Source organism: Lutjanus erythropterus, chromosome 18 (assembly GCF_056507025.1).
Source record: "Lutjanus erythropterus isolate fLutEry1 chromosome 18, fLutEry1.hap2, whole genome shotgun sequence".
In the NCBI taxonomy this organism is placed as follows: domain Eukaryota; kingdom Metazoa; phylum Chordata; class Actinopteri; order Lutjaniformes; family Lutjanidae; genus Lutjanus; species Lutjanus erythropterus.
The window spans coordinates 17,986,643-18,004,756 of record NC_139334.1 but is presented as its reverse complement, the minus strand read 5'-3'; the positions used below and the strand labels follow the sequence as shown (position 1 = coordinate 18,004,756).

The window sequence follows — 18,114 nt, the reverse complement described above, 5'->3', positions numbered from 1 at the left end:
CAATTTTTCCATCTGGCTCTCAAAATTGTGGCAAACTATGCAAAACATAGTGGTAGTTTCACCCACATTCTCCGGTGCCACCGAACTGAACTGCTTTCAGGGCAACTGAATGCTCGCTTGCACTTCAGCTCAAACATTGTCTTTACGCACCGCCTGAGTGGTACTGCACATCTCAACAGAGATGAGAAGAAATCCACCCATCACTATAAACACGACATGTTGCCACCCTTCACTTTTTGGAAATGATTCCCAAAGTAGCAGCTACAAATGGGTATGCAGTCAGTTCTTGTGGTGCAGAGCAGTAATGAGAGGGTTAATCAGGCAGTGCAAGGCGGCAAGGAGAGATCTCTTTCACTGGAGGAGAGGCCTGAGAGGCCAACGATGCCTCATGAAGATAAACCAGGTCCATAGCCTGGCATATGGGAGTATCGAGTGGCCCTGTCACTGTGTTGGCTCATACTAACTATGTATGTGGACAGCTGAGCAGCTTTTGTGTACTTGTGTGTGCGTGTGTGTATGTGTTGTCTGCTTTGATCAACCTGCAGTGCGTATGCTCTGTAACTCTGTAACCATTTGTTGAGTGCACTCCAACACATGCATGCGTGAACTTAAGCTGTCTCAATTTTCACGTGTGCATTCCTGTTTGTTTAGGTGCTTCCTTCTGTACGTGGGTGTTCTCTGTCCACCTGTCCCCCTGCTGTCCTCACCTGCTGAAGTCCTTCTCAGTCTCCAGCTCCTCTTCTCCGTGGCCAAGACGCAGGAGGTGGCGCTCGTCGATGTCTAGAGCCATGATCTTTTCAAACAGCTGGTTCAGAGCCTGGTGTAGAATGAACCAGGGGCCACAAAGTAAACATGATCAGATGAGGAAAATCCTTTCTTTGATGTGTGTGTGTGTGTGTGTAATTTGTCATCTATCAACAGTGCTTCTGCATATAAACCTGTCTCTCTTTCAGTGTCCATGAATTCATTCCAATTCTTGAGACAGTGCTCTTGACGTGTAATATCTAAGACATTTACCATGCTATAAAGGAAATGTCCATTCCTGCACATTTAATATTGACTATAAATGCAAGGGTGAACTATTAATCAACTATAAGGTTTTTCATCATTATATTCAGCTATGCCATTTGTGGCCAAGGTTCTTTTTTGGCAAGCTTCCACTGGTGTAAAACAACAGCAGATTACTTTATGATTAAATACTGAGGGGGAAGACCAGGGCACAAGGGAGCTTAGATTTTAATTTTTCCTCCATGGTTTGAATATCGCCTGATTAATAGGCAGTTCTGAGCACAAGCTCTAAATTCTCCAGACAGCCTCACTGTTTTTTAAGTAGGGTGTTTTGGAAACTTTTCAGAGTTCAGATATGTGTGCTGAGCTGGTTCATGTGTGGATGTGCTGTGTGTGTGTTCACCTGATTCGAGTGCGTGACTATGAGGGTCCTCTGCTCAGGAAAGTTGTGATAGAGGTTTGAGATGATCTGGACAGCAACATCTGTCTTTCCAGTACCTGGCGGTCCAACTACCTACAGACACAGAAGGAAGTAAGGAGGAGGGTGTGGAGAAAGAAATTTTAACAAAAAGAAGCAGATGAGAAGAGAAGCACAATCAGAAGTGAGGTCATAGTACAAAGGCGCTGGCCCTGGAGACACCCTAGTGGTTGTGACAGCTAGGCCATGGGCATGTCAGAACGAGCTAGGCTGGTGCTTCATCGTTAGCAGTGCTCACATATAGCCAGTGAAACAAGGCTGTGGTGTTGCCAGACATACCGAGTGACTGCACAGAGGGGCAAAGACACAGAGAGCTACTGAAAAATGGAGAAAAACTATAGAAGGCATAAGTAGGGCTGAACTATGCTACAATATATAAAAATATCTCCATATACAGACTTGCTCTATAGTAACATAACCTTAATTCTCAAATGTTATCTCAAAGAATATGATGCATTGTTACAGATTAAACTACCCAACAGTACATATTAAATATCACAATATTTTGGACCATCATATGTTGTCACTATCAGAGAATTCATCACATGTTATTTTAGAGAAAATGTGTACATTAAGATATGTATTGCACATCATGAGGCATTTTTCAAGCCTACCTTTTGTACTCGCCATCTGAATGCTAGTAGAACATCATCTCCGTATAAAAGTTACACTGATAATAAGCGTTATATTTACTTAGCCAGGGTGAACAGCGCATCTAATTTATGATATAAATATTCATGAAATAGGTTGGTCTTAGTATGGGTATCTCAGGTGAGTAATTTCTGCTAAACTAGTAAGCACAATTAAGATATTCCTGCATAAATAAATACATAATCAGCTCCTTGGTTTCCCTACATGAAAGCTAAGGCAGGCAGTCTGGGAGGTAGTGTGTGTGCGTGCGTGTGTGTGTGTGTGTGTGTGTGTGTGTTTGTTATGGCTGCTAACGACTGTGACATATGCCAAGAAGGAAGGTTAGAGGGGGTGAAGAGAGGAGCAGAGAAAGGCATGCATGCAGAGTTGTTTTACGACTCTGCTGATAGCCCACTTGCCATATTTGCCTCAGCTAGTTGCACAATAAATAACTCAGAGCCCACCGCCAGCTTCCAATCACCACATCAGAATGGCACTTTTGTCAAAACAGTGCGATAACAACAGCACACTGGAATGACATCGCTGTGGATGTGCGTATGAACCAAGCATGTCCATAGCTGTAATACTATGTCATTTTATGTATGAATGACTGTTTCATTGACAATGCCAAAATTACAGAGAAGGTTTCAGGTAAATTTGTCATCCCCCTACATGAGTGATGGAGCTAGGGACACCAAACAGCAGCATATTTACTGGGGAGGGAATTCCCTTGGTGTGCATCACTAAGATTAATGGTTGCAAATCTTTGGCTTCATAAACAGTGAGCTGGAACAGTATGCACCTGCAGTATCAGCACTCACTGGACCAACTAGAAGCTTTGCCCAGACCACATCACATCCAAGGATACATATGATGACTTTATATGGGTATAAAACGTAGCCTGTCCTTCTAATTAAGTCTGCTTGGTTTGTAACTTTCACTTTTTTCTGTTAATAAAAGAAAGTTAGAAATGATAAACAAAATGAAACATTATGTTGTGTGTGGCATTAAAGGGCAGGTTCAGTTTTTGTTTTTTGTAAGTTTTTCTATCATTATGTAGCTTCCTAGTTATGTTACTTATGTATTCAAAACCAAACAATTTTAGGTGTCTATATGTATGTTTTAGCATCAAAATGCGTCTAAAGACATTTTCCCATATGATCTCTACCTCTGTAGCTTTCTGCATGAGAATGCTGCAACTTTTAAACCTGCTAGGCTGAGGAAGAGGAGGGCATCAGCACCACTGTTTACTAATTTCCATTTGAAAAGCCTAGAAAAGAACGGAGGTAGTGTCGCCCACTGCTATGAACTTCTACATTCATCCGAGGACAAATGAGTAGGCACAGGGTAACAGTAGTATTTGTTTGTTAAACATTTAGCAATTTTATGTCAAATATTATATTGTGGTTTTTGTTGGGGCATCTATTTTGATTTTAAAACTTACGTGACAATTGTCAGTATTATCTCCATTACTGTTACCATTACTTTAAATCTTCAAGTAAAAGTTAGATTGTGCCACTGTATGTTCTCTTTCCTTCTGCTCCACCTTTCACTCCTGTTAAAAGGAAGTTTTTCATTACTGCAGTCACCTCAGTGGTTGCTCTTGGTGAGAACAACTGGGATTATAAAGAGTATTATCTAGACCTGCTCTATTTGAAAAGTGTCCTGAGATAACTTTGTTATGATTTGGCACTGTATAAATAAAACTGAATCAAACTGAATTGAATTATAAAATAAAAACACAAAATACAAAGTCCTTACCATGGTAAGTCCTGGCTGCATCCCGGCTCGAATGGCTTCAATCTGAGTTGGAGTGAACTGAATTGTATTCCTGTAAGAAATGTACATTGCTGATATTAATAAATCAAGTAATTAGCTGGAGATACTAAATAACCTTGATGGTATAAACATTTTTTTTTTCAAGAGATGCTTAATGCCGCAAGTTTTGTTATGATGTTTTTTGAGAACATCTTTAAAGATTGTTAAGCCTGAGCTTCCCCGTGGACATGTTGTTTCTATCAAGATTTAAATATCAAAGTGCAAACTGGAAATGCTAAAACACCACCATATGAATCTTTAATTTTCATGAAGGGCAATTATTTTGTGGCATTATAATTAGTACAGCCTAGTCAAGCCTTTTCTGTTCACCTTTAATTGCATAAAAATTTTCAAGTGTAGGCATAACAGCAACCAAAATAGCACCACCACATTACATGGTGAACAAGTCAGATGCGATACCATGGAGACAGGCTCAAACAAACAAATCAAAATAGTCAGGCCAAGAGTAGGGTACCTATAATAAGCATTTGACTGTGTCTCAGTGCTGGTTTATACTGAAAAGATGTAGAGGTTAAGGACTTCACACTTTGACCCAGAATGTTATTGTACTACTTGCTGTGGGTAGAGGTTAGTTAAGGTGTTTAAAAAGGTCAGTGCACAGACCTCAGACAGAAGTCAGGGTTTAAACTAACACTGAAGAACCTTTTGACCTTGTTAAGTTGTGAATGGGAAGGCCTGAATAATGGCCTTGACCTCTCACCGTTTCGGCTGGTTGTAGGGATATGGCCCACGGTTGGGGGTGACATAGGGCTCAACAATCAAGGTCATGTCTTCCTCTTTGTGTCCCTCCTCTTCATCAGCCTTTCTCTTCTTCCCTTTGTCTTTGTCTGAGGTGGGAAATGTGATTCTGGTAAAGCAGAAGGAAGAATGAAATGAGGATTATTATAGCCACAATACAATACAAAATAGTGTAATGTAACATATTATATTATTTATGTAATATAATATAACATAATATAATATAATGTAATATGCCTTTATTAAATACTCCTGCTTAATAAGCAGGATAATGTACAGTGAGCATGTCATCATGGCAGTTTTTTTTCCCAAAACTGACTGCTCACTGTTCATTATCCCTTAAATCTGATCTGATATGATAAGAATGAGAAACTGGATATAATATAACAGAATGGAACAGGAATATGATATAATAGAATGGAATAGAATAGAGTACAATAGAGTATTTTCCAATAGCAAGTAAATAAAATATGAATCTCCATGCATTTACTTAGATCAAAGTAAATCAATTTCAGCTTGTCTCTTTATCATTTGATTAATAGATTTTTGGCTTTCACCTGAAAGGGAAGACTTGCAGTTCAGGGTTCTCCTCTGTTACTTTGATGTTGTAACCAGGGAAACATGAGCGCAAATGGTCCAGGGACAGAAAGGTGTCGTTGAAGTCCAACGTGGAGATCTGGTTAGGCATTTTGGAGTAGTGGGCACTGCCTGGGTCACCATAGCCTAGGATAATATCGTGAAGCCAGTCGGGGACAACACACTCTGTGTTCATCAGGTTTCTGATGGTCTCTAGCACTGCCTAAAACAGAGAGACAGAGACGTATTATTTTTATCAAACCAATAGATTGCAAGGTAAAAATAACAATTTTAACAATTTTAAATTGAAAAACATGAATGGAATGACGTACATCAGATAACAGACAACCATCCCACAAGAGGAGATTATATGGATAATAATAGCTTTGTGGTGGGCTGATGGGACAGCAGGTAATTTGTATGTCTGTCAATTACATTTTAATGAACTGCAACCTGTCTAATACCCTGAGCATCAAACACTGGGTAGGGAAACTGTGTTTATCTGTGTCACACATCAAAGATGGGGAAGAATGTTTCTTGAATACCCATTAGTTCCTGTGCTTTTCAAATTCAGGAAAAAAAAAGAAACACTTCAAACTCATCTGTCATTGCTCCGGCTGTGAGAGACAGAAATGGGTGGGTGGAATTAAAAAACAGCAGACTTGACAAAGCCGTAATTAGAAGCTCTCAAATAAGAGTGTGATAAAAAGAAAAATGGTTTTGTGCATGATTAACATGAAAAAACTGTTGAGCTGAAAGGAGCAAAACAACATAAGACAGATGGGATTTTAATAAAAGTTTCACACGCTTACATGAATAACTTTACTATGACTTGTAGAAAAACTTTGATATCTGTGGAAATACTAAAGGAATAGTTTGGATTATTTGTGGTGGGGTTGTATGAGGTAAAGTCAGCATGCTGCCAGTTTTGAGACACAGAGAGGATCATGAGCACAGAAGCTAAGCAGTGTACTGCTGTGTACTGGATTGGCACCACGACATATTTTTGCCAAAAAAGGCCCACCTAAAAAAATTCTTATCAGTTTAACTGTATGCTATATTTAGAATATTTTCACTGCTTTATTTTGCAGTTAGACAGCCTTTGCTGATAGGAAACCGCCATTATATAACACAAACATTGCTCTCTCCAAACCGACCAGACTCCATGGGCGAAATCAGCAATGTTCCCTTGCAGGACACAGGAGTTTAGATTATCGTGTGGAGTTTTCAAAGGACAGTTTGGATTCATTGAAGTTACACAATATCACAAAAAACCTAACAAATAAAGGCAGCGACAGACCAAAACTCCTGTGCTCTCTGAAGTAGTAGTAGTGCTTTGCCCATGGAGTGGTTTTAAGAGAGAATGGTTTGTTTTAAGAGAGTGATATTTGGCCGATATAACAGCGGTTTTCTGTTGGAAAAGGCTGTCAGACAGCAAGGTAAGCAGTGAAAATATGGCTATGATTTTGGGTGCACCTTTTTTTTTTTTTTTACATGGCTAAAACATGTTTTGCTGCTGACCCTGTCCACTGGTTAATTTCTTAGCTTCCTTGCTGGTTTCTCAAAACTTGAGGTATGCTGACAGTCATCTACTTTATGTAATACACTGACTATTAATAAGGACCTTATACAACTCCACATCAAATAATCAGAACTATCCCTTTAACATAGAATTAGCTTTTTTTTTTTAAGAGTGAGCTTCTGTTGATGGCATCTGTGTGTTATATTAACATCATAACATGGTTTCCTACAGAAAGCATAACAATCTTGGCTTGCTGCCACAAGTGGATTCTTAAAGGTGAGATGGAGGTAGGGGACATAGTTGGGAGTTCATGACATCATATCACATTAAATGAATATTCAGTGAGAAGAGCCTGTTACTGGGATCACTGAGAGGGCCTTGAGTGGGCAGTAATCTCAGAGTTTGCCCTGGCCCCAACCTTACAGCTGCAATACCGAAGAGCGTGTAATACGTGTGATACATCACTCTGGGGTGGTGTTGGTGGGACCAGAGCTCAAGGTCTGAAGATAAAGCACTCAAACACATTTGAACAGTGACGGCTGATCTGTGCACTGAGTCCAAACCTTGAAATTGTTCTCCTTGGGTTTGCGTCTCATGATGATGTTGAAAGTCTCATATGGGTCTTCAGTGCCACTCTGAATGCTGCTGGTCATGTCCTGTTGATACTGGTTGGGGTCCAGCCATACGCGGAATGTTCTGGAGTCTCCTCGCAGTTTGGGCTTTGGGTCAGGTCCTACACCAGAGTGGTAGGGAAAATACTTGTTACAGCAACAGAGTAATAATAGCTTCTAGTGACAAATATAGGGGTAAAAATCAAAATTTGTATGCCATTTTTCATGTCACCTTTAGTAGCAGAGTTATTATAGTTTTGTACTTTTCATTAGTTATATTTATTTTGTTTTTAATTTTTGTTTTCAATTCAGTTTCATTACAAAGTTGATTTCCTCATTTCAGTTTAGTTTTTATTGTTAAAAAATGTTACATTTTGGTTTAGCCTTATTAGTTTCAGTATTCGTTTTACTTTATTTTTAGTATAATGGGGGATATTTGTCAAGGTCAAGATTTAAGAAGTTCAGAGTAGGTATTACAAGACAAATACAACAGTTTGTGAAGTCATGCAGATGTACACACACATCACATACACATTATGCAGCAATGTTTCCTCATGCTTGTTGTGTTGACAAATTTGTCTAGACTGACAAAGAGTGTGACTGTTTCAGTTAGTTGTTCAGTTGACTGAAATGTTTTTTTAATGTGTAAATGTGTAAACCTAAACTGACAATAATGTTTTCTAAACTGAAGTAAACTAAACAGGACAGTAAAACAGAAAACTGGCCTAAAATGTTGAGGCAAAGCTTGAGAAACGCAAAGGTTGATATTAAAAATCTGAATCTAAATCAGCTCACTCTAAAACCATGATTTCCATAATCATTTCCATTCCATCCTAACATTAAAAAATAAAAACCCTGGCTCTCCCTGGTTTGCCTTGCTACAGTACTATGACTCCTCAGGAACAGGAATTAAATGTAGATGCTTGACTGACAGGCCACAGGCTTTAGACTTACTCCCATAGGGTGCATGAGTAGTGCAGCAAGCGTAGCTTTCACAGATGTCTAAATAGATTCTTGTATGGAGCTGCAGGGCACAGAGCAGGAGAGTGAAACTCAATCCTGTTGGGCTCTGGTGTGTGGCGTGTGTGTGTGTGTGTGTGCTCAATAAATGTGTATGTCTGTCTGTGTGTAAGCATATGTGTACAGCTATGTGGGCTCATCAAATCCCCCTTACTAAAACGAGAGTGCCAATAGCTTAAGAGTGGAAGCTACACCCTCAACACAATGGCATAACAATGTGGACAGCTGGGCCAAGGTGTGTGAGCAGTTAAAGCAAGTATGTGCGATTGTATTAATCTGTCAGTTATTAAAAGGTAGGATTTAATCAACACATGATTTAAACAGGGATGCAATGCATTTGTTCATTTCACTCACATAAAATTTGTATGTCTGCAACATCAAACTTCACACAAACATCCCATATTTGAGCAATGCAGTTTTTGGAAAACAGTATATGAGCCAATTGTTTGTGTCTCACAGTGCACCTCTCAGCTTCTGTCTTGCCACGCCTCCATCTGGTGCCCACTGATTTACGTGACATCATCCCCCCACCCAGTTAGCCAGAGTACCACTTAGCCCTGCTGGGGATCTGAAAGTTTAACCAAGCCGACATTGGCAGGGCATGTTCCCTGGCGGCATGTCTATTTAGAAAGCCCTTCCCTCTGCATATTTAATCCAAACAGATGAGCGAGGACGGCGAAAAGGGTGCTTCAGCGCATGGACACATGTTCCCACGGGGGAAACACGTAGAATAGAAGGGCTGCAGGCTAAGTTAGGTGAACCAACCCCTCTGAGGGACCGCTTTGGGCTGTGGGGAAGAGCATGACATGGTAAACAGAGGAGATCGTGTTACTGTATAAACATTTTACTTTCCAGGAGAGACCAGAGATTTGAATTTGGTCTGAGGGAATTCCTCCTGTGTGGAAATATGGTAGCTTACAGATTCGGTTATCCATTGCCAGAAAGCATTGTTGCTGGCAATACCTTAGTCCAGGGGCCAAATTTAAATCAGAAGTTAAATATTCTTTGTGGTATGCTAGGCTTTCTTTAAGACAATTCTGTGCATTTTGAACTACATATGAAATATTTACATACTGTTTTATATCTATATTGTAGATCCATGGTATGGTGACGGATTTTTTAAGCTGCACAATCAATGTATGATGTAAATTCCAAGCATATTTTTCTGTTGTTTATTTTACATTTTGTCTTATCTGGGGACAGACCAAAAAAGATAATTTTGTCAGGCTCCAAACAAGTTCAAATCATATCTTTTAAATATTTTCTTGGTATGGTTGCTTTTCATAATGATAATTGTGCATTATGAAATTGTACAATTTTTTTCTGCACATCTTTTTTTCTCCCTGTGAAATCATGTTTAATTTAAACTGCGTGTTTCTATGAATGATTTGACTGAAGGATGTAACCTTGTAACATGATCTGATTGGTCTAGATACAGTAGTTTTCAGATTTTTCTGTGAATATCATCAGCTTGTTGTGTGATCTCAGTGATCCACATGGATCTTTGCTAATACTGCCATGATGTTAATGTGTATTTTCAGAGGTCCCCTGTAGGGGTTGTGGGCCCCCTGTTGAAGACCCAGAACCAATTTTTTTTTCAGCGATAGAGGTGAGTGTTCCCTATATGGCACATTACTGTTTTCTGCAGGACAAGCACATTTGGTGTTCTGTTATAGAAGCACATATATCCAGATAAAGCCAATGCAGCTCTTCAGTTAAATCCAATAAATAAAGCAGGGGGCAGGGCCCAAAGCTCTCAGGTGTTGCTGTCGACCTCAGGTTAATGGAATGTTAATGTGACCAGGTCAGGTCTCATTGTGACTGTCACCATGACAACACCGGTCTGATCCTGTCCTGAGGATCTGTCGGTGAATATGATTGTGTACAGGAGGTCTGATGGGTGGATGGATGTCATGTGTCACTGGGGGGTGTGTGTGTGTGTGTGTGTGCAGGCAGGGGCACATTATATGAGCATACCTTCCTCAATGACGCGTCCCTTGTCATCCAGCATCCCCTGCACCTCGCAGCCTCTCACGTACACCAGCCCAGTCTGTTCCACAAAAGGCTGGCGCCGGTCGAAGCGCGTGCCGTAGGGCAGGTTGGGCCGCACCGTGATCAGAAAGCAAACGTCGTGCTTCCGCAGCCCTGTAGGTAAAGCGGATGGAGAGATGGGTTAGAGAGAAAGAAAGAGGGAGAGAAAGGGTTTTAGAGACAGAGAAAGAGTTAGAGACAGGGAGAAAGAGAGGTGAAGGGGGAGTGAGGCAGAGTAGTCGTGTGGGGGAGTTTAGAGATGCAAGAGACCCCGCCCTGTCAGCATTTGCCTGATCTTTAAAACATGAAGCTCTAATTATACGATAGGGAAATGGCGAGTGGATGGAAGGAAGTAATACTTCATACCTCCTCTGAATTACAAGTAAGAAAGTAAAACCATAAAAGTGGAGATTAAGAAAGTGAAGATATCAAATTGGGATACATTATTACTTTTTAAAAAATTCAGTGATCCTCAATTACTTCTGCAGCCTTTGCCCGCTGAAAGAACCCATTTATTTCCTATATTAATTAGTACAATACACCACTGGCATACAGGTGTGTGAACCTATCCTATATCTTTCTCAGGAGAGCAATAGCAGTCAGCTCCATTGTGCTTTCGATGTTCCCAGTGAATCAATGTCTTTCAAGGCTGACAAGCTCCTGTTAACATTATCTACAGTGCCTTTATCAGTCACAGAGAGAGACGGAGAGGAAAAACGATCAGAAAATAAAACAAAGAGCCTCACTGGTAGAGGCTACACAGAAGTGTCTTCACAGAGACATGAGGTAGGTAAGGGTCATAAGTCAAGGCCCAGTGGGACGGAATATTATGGTGAGGGAAGACTTTATGGAGGTTATAAACTGCTTACTATGAGGACTGTTAGAAGACACAATAAGAGACAAAAGAGGAAAAGAAGAGGTGTAGCATTAGACAAATATATAGCCTATTGGTGAGTCCATCGTCAGTTGCGATTTGTGTTATATTTTGCCAATTTAATAGTCTGCCTCCAAAGAACAAGCAAAAACCACTGATCTGGGACAGACTCTAATTCAGCAGCACAGTAGAATAGAGCTGGACCAAATGATTTTTTTCACTGTTGATTAATTTGATGTTTATTTTCTCCATTAATCAATTCAGTAATCCCATAACAATCTTGTCAGTTGAAAATTGGGTCCCAACATGTGGAGCACAAGGATGTATGTCCATGAGGTACATCCATGTGCTCCACATGTTAGGACCCATTTTTCCTGTAATATATCAGAATGCAGGATAGCTAGATTAGCATAAGTAATATATATGGTGGGCAAATATAAAAAAAGTGATAAGATAACTAAAAATACTGAGAAGAAAGATCTACCTAGGACAGACAGGCACACACTAACTGTTACCTTCCCACTCATGCTTGATATGATCTTGCACATTGAGGTTAACAGTGACATCAGCTCGCACACGGGCAGGCCAGCTCTCGCCGATGTTGGGTTTCGCAACCTCTACGATGGAGAAAGAGGTGATCGTCTGAGCCATCCTGGCCCAGCCTCCAAAAACGACACCACCGTACTCTGATTGCCTGTGTAGGGGGATAGACACGACAAGAAGTTAGACAAGCCCTGTGGGCTGTTGTCAAGATTGAAATCAGTTGGATTTAGGCCAGCACATGGCACCACTGCTTACTTATTTACTTTTGCAGGAACAACAAGCAAGTTGCTACACCACTTGACATAATGGGAGCACTTATTATGTTAAGCAATGGGTTTCCAAATGTGGTGTACCAAATGCCATAGTCTTTTAATAAAATATTATCAAAGTTCCGTGCCACCATGTGAGAGGTAGACCGAGGATAAGAATCTTCATTTATTGAAGTAAAGAGACAAAGTGTGCTGTGGCTGAGTTAATGGGAGAAATTTGTTCTACTTAGGCAGACAAAGAAACCAGAGATGCTTATCAGTGTGTCTGCAAGGATCCTATTTCAAACTCAGAACCTGTAACTTCTAAATGATGATGATAACTTTTAATCTTATTCTAACTTTTATTATTGTAAATGAGGCTTTACCACTTCATCATAAATATCCACCCCAGCATTTTACTGCATGTATCAAAAGTATGTGTGTGTGACAAATCTTTGAGTCTTGATGCCTTTAGCTCAGGAAGGGATTTTTCTCCAGTTTTTATTAACAATAATTTCTTCACACTGTGCTTCAAAGGGCGATATGGCTATGTGACACACAAATTAACACAGACTCAAGCACCTTAAATCTGGGAAATTTAATTTTTGTACTAAGAAAACAACAGATTCCGGATAAAGTTTCCTGTAGCTTTATAAAATAGAGGACATCTCACCATGGTTTCATACGCCACACCACATCTTCTATGTCCTGTCTGATCTCATAGGTGGACTCCAGACGAAAGAGGTTAAAGTTTCTCAGTAGGTAGTCGTGGAGGGTCAGGAACTGCAGATTCAGCTTAGGCAGTGCTAGACAGCCTGAGAATACAAATAAATGAACAGACAGTCAATACAAGGTCATATAAGTATTATTTGTTTGTATTCAATACCAAAAAAGGTTTAATAAACAAAATTACGTGTAGCTCTCTGTAATATCAACTGTATCCACTGTAGCTACTACAGAGACCAGTAAATGTCAATATGTCTGTAGCCAAAATTAATATTTGCAATAAAATATTTTGAGTCCATCAACAATTACTGACCATTTAATAAAGACCAGGGGAAAAAGGATGAATTTAACCACTGTATTTTAAAATTAAACCACTTCATTTATCAAGGCACAAAATTAATAGACTAAAACCCCAAATGCTGCCATACTCACAAGCTGACCTGTCCTCACTGTCTGAACTCATTTCTTTTACTCCACAATAGAAATATAACAGTATGAAAATTTCATTTCACAATTGTAGTGACCAAAACTATCGTTGTTTTGTCAGTATTACTGTGGCATTGTTAAAATGTGCTGAAAATATGCTGACACACACTGAAATCATTTAAACAAAATTCTATATCAAAAATCTCTCCATGATTTGAAACATTATGTCCTAAAGCTGAGATGTCAGTTTTCATAAATGCAAAACAAACCCATGTTGTGTTCTGCACCTTAGAGACTGTTGCTAACTTTGGTTGATGCTGGACAGCATTTACTGTTAGTTTTTTTCAATGCACTGTAATCATAGTTTTAATGATAATTCAGAACTGAATCTGTAGTACTAATCCTCAGGAAATTTAGAGTGGTTTATTGTGAAACAGGTAATTGTTTCATCCCTACTCCACGCTCTTTCTGTTGAGTCACATGTCAATATTGCAATTATCTTTATTACTATAAAGTATACTGTATAGTGCCAATACATATCACTATTTATTTTATTGCCCAGGCCTAAGTAACATGCTTAAGGGATGTTACATAACGGTCAGTGGTTTGCGAGCTGTTGAAGGTGTCCTTGCCAACTAAAGAGGATTCCCCAAGAGAGAGGTGCCAGTTCAGTGCCAGATGAGTGCCCTCAGGATAAGGGATAACACAAGGTGTGGGTGTATACTTGTGAATATGAGACACTGACAAGACACTGAAAGAAGCATGACTGCTCTAGTGCATGTTAACGCACACACACACACACACACAAACACACACACACACACACACACACACACACACACACACACACAAACACAAACACACACACACACACACACACACACACACACACACACACACACAGGCAAACACAACCACAACTCACACATGCAACATACCTTCGCCTGAGTAGTACTCCGTTGGGACAATGTTCTCATCCCAGATTATCTTCTCTGTTGGATAAAGGGGCATCTGGTTAAGTTGCTCAATCTGAGAGATTCTGCGCTCATGACGGGACACCTGTGTGTGTGTGTGTGAAGAATGAGACAGAGAGGACAAAGACAAAGAGAGAGAAATTGGGTTAATGAACAAATGATTCTCTGCCCCTTTGGCTCAATATCTAGGATCCTTATCTTCTCCCTTTCTAGAAGACAAGCTTGGGAAACAAAGAAAAAACATTTCCTCAAAAATCAGGTCACTCTACAGATCTGTTACATCACACCCACGGCAAACGTAAGGTTATTGCCAGGATATCATTTGTTCACATGTTTATGTCTGAAGGGATTGACAAACATGTCATAGGATATCTAGCATTGAGTCAGATGCAGAAGGATATTGGTAAATGTGGATCTTTTAATGCAAGACATCGATATTAAACACACATACATGTTATTGAGTAGTTGATGATGATGATGTCACTTGTTTTCTTATCTATACACAAGGACTGCAACTAACTAGGGCTGTAAAAGAGTTTGAAATGTAATTCATTTCATTTTGCATGTCTATTCATTCTGTTTAAACCCAGTATTTCTGCACAGTCGTAAAGTCCAAAAGTCAGAATTTTTTGAAAAAGATAGATGTAATAAATTCAAAAATTCACAGCATGTTTTTATCTAACAGAAAATTCTGCTTCAATCCAGATTTGCTGGCCTTCAGCTCTAAAGGTCTAAAATTTCATGTGATAATGATAATGTGATGACTCACTAAATTAAAATTAAGGATCCTCAAGAAGGTTCACATGTCAAGAAAAAAAAAACAAGACATTTGTTACAGCCCTTCAACTAATGATTACTTTTAACTGCTTTCATGATCAATTAATCTGAGGAATTATATTTAGTTTATTTATCAAATTAACCTGACAGTGTTGTATATGACATTGCAGGAAATACTGAAAAATACCCTTTACAATTTCACCTGTGCACCTGCCTCTCTATTTTATTGAATTGCTCTTTGAACCAAGCGTTTGTCATCATATCATTCTGCTATTGTGATTTCACTCTTCTGGAAAAAAAACATACATTATTGACTATGTCAATGGGACTGATCTGCTTCAGAATACAAACCAGCTCTTCTGTTCCACCAGAGGAAGTAAAACAGCCAAACACCAGTGCTGGAGAAACAGCAGACAAAATAAAAGGTTCCTCCTCCCTAAGCATATTCATGAGTGTGTTCTCTGCAGCAAGTATGATTGTTTTGCTGTGGTGTGGCAGAGTTCTAGTCCTGTGGCCCCTTCCTATTAAACCCACATGGTCAGAGATGTCGGTTGTTGGGGGCAACCTGAGGCGCACACAAATGAGTCTCCTGACATTGTCTCCTGCACAATCTAATCAGATAATTATGAAACAGCTCTTCTCCATCGCTTCTCGGAGAGGACCTGGGGAGGGTCTGAGTGGGTAATTATGAATAACTGCCGGACAGCCTTGAAACACCCACTTTGATGAAGAGGTCTACTGCAAACATGTAAGTGTGTATGGGGGAGACTAGCGGGACAAGAGTCCAGTGGCTTCCTGGAGGGGTTTTAAAAATAAAAATTGGGAGACCAAGGGAAGGGGAACCAGAGAGCACAATCAAACTAGCTCTAGCCTTTCAAGAGATACCTCAAAAAAAAGAAAGAAAATGGAAAGAAATATCTCTCTATCTCATCAGCAAAGTCTTGAATTCACCCTGTGCCACACAAATACCCACATAAAGCAGTAATTGGATTAGAAGGCAAATTCTAGAGGGATGGGCAGTGAGGAGGGGATACTATATGTATTCCAAGGTCAAGAGCTTAAATTAATGACTTCAAAATGAGAAACACAAAACCTATTATGCCGTAGCGCTGACTGGCCAGTTATTGTTCTGCAAAATAACTGTTCACCAACATTGTTTGTAGAGGCACACCAATACAAGTTATGCTGCCAGTTGACAAGCACATAGTGCCTGAGGTATTGCTTCGCTCTCTTATACAACTAAACAATTTCCATCTAATAAATTCAAATGTCTGAGGCATTAAATATTTTCTAGGATGAATACTTTACAGCTACAAGGAGTTTTGAACTGGTTATGAAACTCATTTTATTACTGATGGTTATATATGACTACAGCTGGGTTCACACTGCAGGAGTTTTGGGCCGATTTTCTTCAGTTTCATCCCTCCTGAGAATCAAAAGAGAACATTGGGCTGGACCTTGGGTCAGGTAATCTGGCAATGTGAGGGTTTTTCAGATCCAATCGCAACCCACCTGAACTGCTTGTGGCTGCCCCGATAATTTTCAAACGAGTTAAAAATCTGGATGATTACGTCAATACAAAAGTGAAACAGAGGTGTTTCCAAGCATCGGTAAACTTTCTAGCCCTTGTGGCTTACAGTGACTAACATGATGTTGAAAGATAATAAAACTGACCGTTAACCCAAGCCGACTGCGTCGCTGCAAACATTTTCTCAGCCAGACTTGTTTAACTTCCGCTTTTGTTTTTTCTCACTGCAAAGCATTAACTTTACTACAAGTTGTTCTGCTACATTTGTCTCCATTGTCCACATCTGCTCCACCATTGAATCACACACGATCATGTTCCACATGAAATTTTGCAAGATCATCTGACCAACAAGATCATGTGAGGTTGTGCTCTTTTTCCTCTGGCACAACAATCTTGATAATATCCTGTAGTGTGTGACATGCCATTATTTTCAAATCTTGTAGTGTGTATGTTCAGCTTAGAGAGAAGAGAATCTGTGAATGTCTCCTGATGTGTGTGATCTAACCAGATTTCAAAATCGGTTAGGATTTCAAAACTCCTGTAGTGTGAGCCCAGTTTTACATGAGCAAACAACACTATCAGCAAGAAGATCGGCTAGTTATTCATCATGTCTGCCACCAGGTCGGACTCTCCTTGAATTCAGATGAACTGGCCTGTGCTTACATTTTTCCAGGCATAATTAGAGTGAGTAGTGCATTAGCCAGTAAAAAGGATGAATTTTTAAGATACTTTTATTTTTGATTATATATTTTGTGGTTATTATGGTAGAAACACTACCGCTTATAATTTTTAACCGACAAATTTGGATTCCTACAAGTTCACAAGCCATATGTCACTGATACTTGTCCGCATTTCCATCCAAAATTGCTCTGTACCAGATATAACAGTTCCGTCTTGATCATGTATAACCTTCAACTGTCAAGCCTCAGTCTTGCATGGTATAAAAGACACTTATCAGGGTAATAATCTGACAGTTCTGAATTGCTGATGCCAGCCCTCAAAAACAATCTGATTTCTGCCAAAGAGACTTAAAAACTCAAATGCCTGCATGGACAGTGTCATAGAAGCCAAGACTGCTCTTACCAGCAGCTCAAGGAGAACCTCCTTCTCATAGATGGTGTCATGCCCTTCATGCAGCTCTGGCAGCAGACACAGATACGATGCCACCTGGTGGAGCGTGTTGGGACTATGGAGAAAGATGAGATAAACAAGTGGTTAGTCAGCTAGAAAATTTACATTTGCAAATGACACATTTAGCTGACAGTCTTATCCAGAACAAGGATGACAATAATCAGATAATAAATAATTGCTGTGCAAAGACAATGCTTTGGTAATTTGGCAAAGATTAAGATTAGGACAGGAACATCTGATGAATCTGATGTCTGTTTATATTTTGATGATTTAAAAACACATTCTGACAATATTACTTTGGTGCATCATATTTATAAAGAGAAATAATATGTGGATCCAGCCTTTTTTGGGACACCACATCCCCTCTGAGAGGGAGATTTCTCAAACTGTGACCGTGACACCACTTTATGTGTGAAGATACACAACCTTATCAA

The 18,114-nt window shown here is 39.7% G+C and overlaps 1 protein-coding gene across 2 annotated transcripts in view; it reads right to left on the bottom strand.

Moving 5' to 3' along the window:
• aqr (aquarius intron-binding spliceosomal factor) overlaps nucleotides 1-18,114 on the bottom strand; it is a 69,160-nt gene that overhangs the window by 38,261 nt on the left and 12,785 nt on the right. For both annotated transcript variants that reach the window (XM_084742435.1, XM_084742436.1), the window contains exons 15-25: nucleotides 17,633-17,735; nucleotides 14,209-14,329; nucleotides 12,792-12,933; nucleotides 11,843-12,021; nucleotides 10,400-10,567; nucleotides 7,355-7,524; nucleotides 5,251-5,492; nucleotides 4,656-4,802; nucleotides 3,878-3,947; nucleotides 1,412-1,522; nucleotides 708-817 (exon numbers count right to left, since the gene is read on the bottom strand). In XM_084742435.1, coding sequence (XP_084598561.1) covers nucleotides 708-817; nucleotides 1,412-1,522; nucleotides 3,878-3,947; nucleotides 4,656-4,802; nucleotides 5,251-5,492; nucleotides 7,355-7,524; nucleotides 10,400-10,567; nucleotides 11,843-12,021; nucleotides 12,792-12,933; nucleotides 14,209-14,329; nucleotides 17,633-17,735 — 1,563 coding nt within the window. The remainder of the gene's footprint in view (nucleotides 1-707; nucleotides 818-1,411; nucleotides 1,523-3,877; nucleotides 3,948-4,655; nucleotides 4,803-5,250; nucleotides 5,493-7,354; nucleotides 7,525-10,399; nucleotides 10,568-11,842; nucleotides 12,022-12,791; nucleotides 12,934-14,208; nucleotides 14,330-17,632; nucleotides 17,736-18,114) is intronic.